This window comes from Solanum stenotomum, chromosome 9 (genome assembly GCF_019186545.1).
Source record: "Solanum stenotomum isolate F172 chromosome 9, ASM1918654v1, whole genome shotgun sequence".
In the NCBI taxonomy this organism is placed as follows: Eukaryota; Viridiplantae; Streptophyta; class Magnoliopsida; order Solanales; family Solanaceae; genus Solanum; species Solanum stenotomum.
The window spans coordinates 11,080,254-11,088,146 of NC_064290.1; the positions used below are offsets into that span (position 1 = coordinate 11,080,254).

The 7,893-nt window shown below is 29.3% G+C and overlaps 1 protein-coding gene across 1 annotated transcript; it reads left to right on the top strand.

Annotated features, from left to right (window-relative positions):
- The first annotated feature begins 1,359 nt into the window (after window positions 1–1,359).
- LOC125877015 (transcription factor JUNGBRUNNEN 1-like) lies at window positions 1,360–7,630 on the top strand. Its single transcript, XM_049558319.1, has 3 exons — window positions 1,360–1,643; window positions 6,093–6,406; window positions 7,178–7,630. Exons 1-3 carry the CDS (start codon window positions 1,412–1,414, stop codon window positions 7,628–7,630), a joined length of 999 nt encoding a protein of 332 aa, XP_049414276.1. The 5' UTR covers window positions 1,360–1,411.
- Window positions 7,631–7,893: the final 263 nt, after the last annotated feature.

Genomic DNA, 7,893 nt, shown 5'->3' on the forward strand with positions numbered 1-7,893 from the left:
AACGAAGATATCTTGAACAAGGTGTGTGTGAAATAAGAGGAGCAAAGCGAGACCGAGATGGTTCAGATATGTGAAGATATGAGAGGTTGTCTACACTTGGTATAAGGAGAGATAGACCGAACAAGTATAAGGGAGAAATGATTAGACAATACATGTCATATTTATAGGTTACCAAGGACATGATCATAAATAGAAAGATTTGAAACTTTCCAGCAAGAACCAGAATTTAGTCAGGCTCAACCAGACACCGAATGAGAAAAAAAAAGAAACTTTTATATTATAGCGTTAAAATGTGTTTATACTTAATTGATTAAGTGAGGTGGAAAATATTTGCAACGTTCCAAAGGGAAGAAGACAAGTATTTTGAAAATGAGGAAATACATAATTACTCAATTAGAATTTGCAAATTGTATGCGGGACAATGGACAGTGACATGATAATAATATCATACACACTTAAAAGATAATTGTATTTCATTGGAAAAATATCACACACAGTTAAGTAATAATAGTATTTAATTGGAAAAATATCAAACTTTGGTATAAGTAGAATTTAAATCTTAGACCTTCCAATTGCGCACCTAACTCATAAATGACTCCAACCTTTTACCAAGTATTCCTTACGCACTTTTCTTTTATAGGTATGTTAGAACTTAAAAAGAATACTCTCTCAGTCTCAGTCTGATATTAGTTGTCATATTTTTTTACTTATTTTTTAAGAATTTATAAATAAAAGATATTTCTTTTTACTAATTTATTTTTGTTGCTCCTTAATAAATATGTATTTTATTTAAAAACAAAGACTAACCTCATCTTATTGATATTTGAACAATTGCAATATCAACTAATGATTACTTGTTTGAACTCTTCAAATTTATACAATATAATCAATATTGATTAATTTCAGAGCACTTAATTATGTCAAAGAAAAAATAGGAAGAATTAATTAATTTTCATCTCTATTTTTGTAAAATAACAAATATTTTTAATAATCTTAACAATTAATATGTGACGAAGAGAGTAACATATATGAATATTTAGAAATAATCAAATTATAAACTATCCCTTTCAATCTAAATATGACATGATGATACAATCATAGAAATACTTGAAGCATATTAAGACCACCAAATTAAAAAAAAATAAAATAAAAATTCGTTCACATAAAATAAATGGACAGAATAAGTATATTTCTTCTAGTCATTTTTGAATAATCAACAAATTAAAATAGGCCAATTAAGTTCGGTGGTCTTTGACCAAAGCAACTACAATCTCTAGACCTTTCTCATTAAATACTATATAATTTGTCTTTCTCTTATTTATTATTATATTTTATTTTCTTCTTTGGCTTATTGACTAACAAAAACTCTATAAAATATCCATGCACTAGCTCATATGATTAATTTTAAAAAATGAGTGAAAAAAGAGTAGAAAAAATGGAAAGTACTGTAGTATGTGAAAGTAAGATAAAAAATAGTGATGATGATGAAGAAAATGATTTGTTGCTTCCAGGATTTCGATTTCATCCCACAGATGAAGAGCTTATAGGGTTTTATCTTAAACGCAAAGTGGAAAATAAAAGGATCAAACTTGATCTAATCAAAGAGGTTGATATTTACAAACATGATCCTTGGGATCTTCCAAGTGAGTATATATACAATTGACTAATTTTATGTTCCATTTATCATGAGTTTGTGTTCAAAGGTGGATCGACTTACTTGTAATTTATGGTTCATGTTAATTTATAGTAGTTTTTATTCAGGTCGTATATGGTAATTTTATGTTCTATTTTTCACAATTCTAAGTCAAAAGGTGGATCTACTTGGTAATTATGATTTATGTGAATTCATAGATTTTGTTCAGATCGTATATATACAAGTTGTTTTTTGTTATCTTTTTTTACAAGTCTATGTTCAAATATATTGGTTTATCTATTTAGTAACTATAACTCACGTGAATTCACAGTTTTTGCTCAGATTCTATATACAAGTTATTTTATGTTATCTTTTTGCACAAATCTATGTTCAAATATATTGGTCAATCTACTTAATATACTTAAACTCTCGTGAATTCATAGTTTTTCTCAAATTCTATATATACAAGTTGTTTTGTGTTATCTTTCTGCACAGATCTATGTTCAAATTGGCCAAACCATTCAGTAATCTATGATTCACATTAATTCAATAATTTTTATTCAGATCTTATATATACAAGTAGGGGTGTACAAAACCAAACCGAAAACCGAATCAAACCGCAAACCGAGAAAAAAAACCCGACTAGTGATTGGTTTGACTTGGTTTGGTATTAAAAAAAAATCCGACTATATTTGGGTTGGTTTGATTTTAACTAAAAAAAACCAATCCGACATTATATATATAATTTTAAAATTTTATTTTATACATAAAAATATTTACTTTGATATAATTTTTAAATATTTCTTATACTTTTTCATAATTTTTATCTTTTAATATATTATTTCAAGTTTGAAACTTAGAATTCTGAATGGTTCAATAAAGATTATAGTCCACAGATGTTGGTAATTATAATAAAGCTTAAATCAAAATCAAATTAATACTAATGCAAAATGAAAATTAATTCAACACTAAGAATGACAATAATATTGAATATTTGTTCTTTGGTTTTACATTGGTTTAGATAATTCAAATACATAATCTAATTTTAATATCCTTTAATATTTAGTCATGTAACTAATACTTATTAAACTTATTTTAGCATGATTTAGTACTTTTAAATTATGATCATTTTCATTATGACTTGTTAATTTGCAATATTTGTTTTACGTGATTTCATTATTATTATTTTTTTGTTGGGATATTTTAGTGTCATTACTCATATCATATTTTGTGTTATTTTCTTAAGAAACACCTTAGATAGTTGTATTTTGGTAGGACTAAAAAAATATTTGAAGTACAAGTAAATTATATGTTTGTATAAATATGTTATCGGAAAAACCCGAAAAATTCCGAAAAAACCCGAGGTTGAAAAACCCGAGTTTTGTTGGTTTGGTTTATAGATTTAAAAATCCGACACAAATGGTTTGATTTGATATTTGAAAAACCCGAACCAACCCAGTCATGTACACCCCTATATAAAAGTTAGTTTATGTTAACATTTTGCACAAATCTATGTTCAAATATAATGGCGAATCTACCGTTCACGTGAATTCAAAATTTTTTGTTCAGATTTTATACTTATAAGTTATTTTATGTTACCTTTTTCTTGATTATGTTTTTTTCTTGGTTTCATTGAAAGAGATTAATAAAATACTTAGCAAATTTGTTTTATGTCCGTATCCAGCTTAAAGATGATTAGAATTAAAGGTCAAGAAGACTAAGTTATTGTGCTAGCTTATCCGTTTCCACTACTAATAAATACATAAATTAGTGATAGATAAATTTTATAATTAAATAAAAATATATTGCTATTTTTATTTAGCTACAAATTTTTAAAAATAAAATTATTAATTATGTACATATTTAGTGATGAGCCAAATTATTTGGACAAAACATTCCTCTACGGCTCTACCTGATCCTACTATATTCCTCAATTATGAAATTATGTGACATGAATGAAAGGAATCGATGAACGTATCTAATCGCTAGTTGAAACAAGTAATATAAAATTTAAAAAATATTTATATATTTAGTCTCTCTGTATTTCTTTTAATTACGTGAATGTGTTTTGACTAGATCTGAAATTTTAAAAAGAATTTTTCTTCTTAGCACTTGCGGCTTTAATAAGTAGGTGATGGTTTGTAATTATAAAATAATGTCATTAATTAGGATAGGATAAGAAATGTAGAATTATATAATTTTAATATAATAACACATTTATTCTTTTCAAAAAAATAGTTGATGAGGATGTGTATATATATTTGTTTGACCTTTTCATGCAACAATTATAGACCAAGGGGTTGGCCCCAAAGTTGTAGGAATCATAAGAACAATTCATAAAAAAGATAATTAGAAAGTGACTTTGCCACTATCGTTGACCAAGTTTTCATTATTAGCTAATTCAAACAAGACAGCACGAATTTTTGTTTTGACTAATATAATATATAGTATCTATAATATAATAATAATAATAATAATAAAAAACAATATTACTCTTATATATAATTAATAATTTGCTTGAGTGTATCAGAAGCAACGATGACAATATCTTTGTCCACATAATACGTGGTAGATAAAGAAATGCATGTGCGATCTAACTTCTGTCTCATATTACTTGTTTATTTTTCATTCTATACATTTTAAAAAGAAATTATGAACTAAAAAATAATTATTAATTTATTCTTTTAATAATTCTATTTATGTGTTTTATCAATTTATATCAAAATTAATAATGAAGATTTTTTTTTTTGGAGCCATATACAATGTTTAAGCTTTCAAAAAATAATAATTTTAAAGATAAAATGAAAAATATAAATCAATTTTATCTTAATTTTATGAATTGATAAGTAATTTCAGGCAATTATTTTTAATAACGTGAACAAATAATATGAGACACATAAAATATTTAACATATAAATTAAACATAGTATGTCATTCATGTAAGAGAATATGAAATCGATGAAATTTATACTTACAAAACATAAACGATGAAATTTTATTTTTAATAGACTAATACACATGAAAAACCAAGAAAATCGTATAAATTTTATACATAACTCCATATAACTATCAATAATAATCAGATCAATATCTTGGAAAAGAAAGAAGATGATCAGTGATATGAACTAAGTGAAGTGCATTAAAGATGAGGAAGGAAAAGTATTGATGGAAGAGACACACATGAGATAAAGATGACATACATATTTTCATAAACTCTCGAATGAAGGGGTGGCAAGAATATTGTGTTGGGTGATTTTCAACACTCCAAAAGTCGTTGAAATTCTGGATATTATAGGGACATGAGGAGGTTATTCGTAAGATGAGAAGGGGGAGGGAGACTAGACTAATGAGATTCCGGTGAAATTTTGAACGTTATAAATGCCCAAAGAATTGATGTAGAGTATAATGATTTCATTGTACAAGAACAAATGTGATATTTGGAATTACAACAACTATAGAGGTATCAAGCTGCAAAGTAACACTATAAATGTTTAGGAGAGGATGATAGAGATGAGGATGAATGTGTGTGTTTTTATCACCAAAAACCAATTTGAATTCATACTAGGGCATTCGACTACAAAAGTCATACATCTCATTAGAAGGTAAATGGAGTAGTGTAGATCGAGAGGAAGAGAGATTTACATATGGTGTTCATTGACCTAGAAAAAGGTTACAATAAAGTCCACATAGGTTTTTCCTGGAGGTGTTTGAAGGCTAAAGGTATAGTTGTTGCTTACAATTTACATTAGGGCCATTAAATGTAAGTATGATGAAGTCAAAATCCAAGTGAGGATAGTGAGAAGAGAATCGGATAACTTTGTAGTCATGATGAGGGTTATGTCAAGGATTGACTCTTAGTCTATTTTTATTTACCTTGGTGATAATTTATTCACGTGACATATCGAAAGAGAGTTGTCATGGTGTATACTCTTTGTAGATAACATAGTATTGATCGATGAGACAAGCGATATAGTTAATGATAGGTTGAAGGTTTAGAGACAAACCTTGAAGTCTAAAGGGTTTAGATTGAGCAAGACTAAGATAGAATATTTAGAGTGACATACAATAATTTATGTATGCCTATTATAAATCTGCACTCCTTGAGAGCGATAACCTGTTGAATTTAATTAACCAAAGAGATTAGACTTTGCACAATAGTAAGCTCAGCATCAATCAACAATTCCTAGAAATCTTGTTATACATTTGTTCCATTCCTCAACCCTTTTTTCTAGATTCACGGATAACTAATCAATCAAATGCATTTCCAACACTTTGAAAGACCTTGTGTTATATCACAACTTTTTTGCATATATAAATGTAACTATATATGAAGTCGAGAGCACGATGTAAATGTTTGAAGTTGTACATATTTTTCATTTGAGATATATGTTTGTAAGCTAATTGTTGGTTGTTGTTTTTTTTTTTCTCTAACTTTTGGTTGAAATTCATTTGTATGAAGAAGTGATGTGCAGAGTAGGTGATAACAAAGAATGGTATTTCTTCAGCATGAGAGGAAGAAAGTACAAAAATAGTGTAAGACCAAATAGAGTAACAGGATCTGGTTTTTGGAAAGCAACAGGAATTGACAAGCCTGTTTATTCACAAAGCAATGAGTGCATTGGCCTCAAGAAATCATTAGTATACTATAGGGGAAGTGCTGGAAAAGGTACTAAAACTGATTGGATGATGCATGAGTTTCGTCTCCCGCCTATTTGGAAGACGAATACTTCAAATGGACAGCTCCCTAATCCCAAGAACATTGCACCTGAAGCTGTAAGTTTTTATATCTTGTAGTTTCTTGTTCTTTGATTTCTGTGACTATCTATTATTTCGTGTAGTTTGTTTGTAGTATTATCTTGTTGTAGTACTGTTATGTTACTACCTGTTGTTTTGAGTCGGGGGTCTATTAGAAACAGTCACATATGAGATAGAGGTAAGGTCTGTGTAAACACTATCCTCCCCAGACCTCACTATGTGAGACTACACTGATTATTAGCTAGTTGATCTCTATCATGTTACCCTTTATATAGGTATGAACGAACTTGAAAATATCGTTGCCTGAGAGTTCAATAATCTTATTAATGATGTGTTCTACCAGACCTGTTCTGTAATCTAGCTTTTACAAAAAAGATGCAGGATGATCTCTTCTTCATGTTTGGTACAACATGAAATTTTGGATTACTTCATACCCGAGTATCCTGGCATACAATATACAACAACATACACAGTGTAATACCACAAGTGGGGACAGGGGGAGGGTAAGATATACACAGATCTTACCCTAACCTTTGTAGGGTAGCTAGAGAGGTTGTTTCTGAAAGACCTTTAACAACATGACTCAAACCCTCAACCTATTGGTCGATGGTGGAGGTGCTCAATCACTTCAAACTTAGCCACATTCCTGTTCCTTTTTTCAAGGAACTCATGACTTATTATGCTTAGAGGCAGATTGATATTGGATCACCTAATTAGCCAAAGCTTCTTTTTAGTTCTCTTCTTGTATATCGAATATCATTAACACTTACAAAATTCATAAAATTGCAGGAAGTTTGGACTCTCTGCAGAATATTCAAGAGGATTTCCAATTACAAAAGATTCACACCAGATTGGAAGCAGCAGCAGCAGCAGCAGCAGCCCGTTGTTAAACAAAGTTTCGGTGACACAAGTTCTAAGGCATGCAGTGTTCAATCCGAAATCAGTGATGATCACTCCAATAATGTCATCAATTTCAAAAAGATGGCATTTCCACAAAAGAACATTACAAATGCATCATCTGGAGGAAATTTAAACTATCAAGTTGATCAAAGAAACAGTTACTACAATAATAGCCAACTAATTACGACCATGCCTGAATCGCCATTCACATCATCAAATTCAATCTTTTGGAACACAAGTGCTGAAGATCAGGAGTATTTGTTTAGTCATGGAAACTGGGATGAGCTCAAATCGGTCGTTGATTTAGCCATGGATCCTCGTAGTCTTTTTGGATTTAAATAAGCAGAACAAACTTAGGACTTGTCTTTATAGGAGCACTCTTGGTATATATATATATGTGTGTTGAATCAGTGACGAATCCAAAATTTAGAGTCAGTAAGTTCTGTTCTTAATCGTATATGTGTTATTTCCTCCCCACACTTATTAATAGTCCGAGCTAGACGCATGCATGCAGCAGATTCTGAATGAGTTGTTGAGATTGAAGTTAACACAGTATATATGCAGCTTAAGTATGATATGCCTACCTATTTTTTTTTTTAATCTTC

Excerpts from the sequence above, each read along its gene's own strand:
- LOC125877015 (XM_049558319.1), top strand. The coding sequence starts at position 1,412 with ATGAGTGAAAAAAGAGTAGAAAAAATGGAAAGTACTGTAGTATGTGAA. Across the intron at positions 1,644-6,092 it reads TGATCCTTGGGATCTTCCAA|AAGTGATGTGCAGAGTAGGT; the intron begins GTGAGTATATAT and ends ATTTGTATGAAG. Across the intron at positions 6,407-7,177 it reads AGAACATTGCACCTGAAGCT|GAAGTTTGGACTCTCTGCAG; the intron begins GTAAGTTTTTAT and ends ATAAAATTGCAG.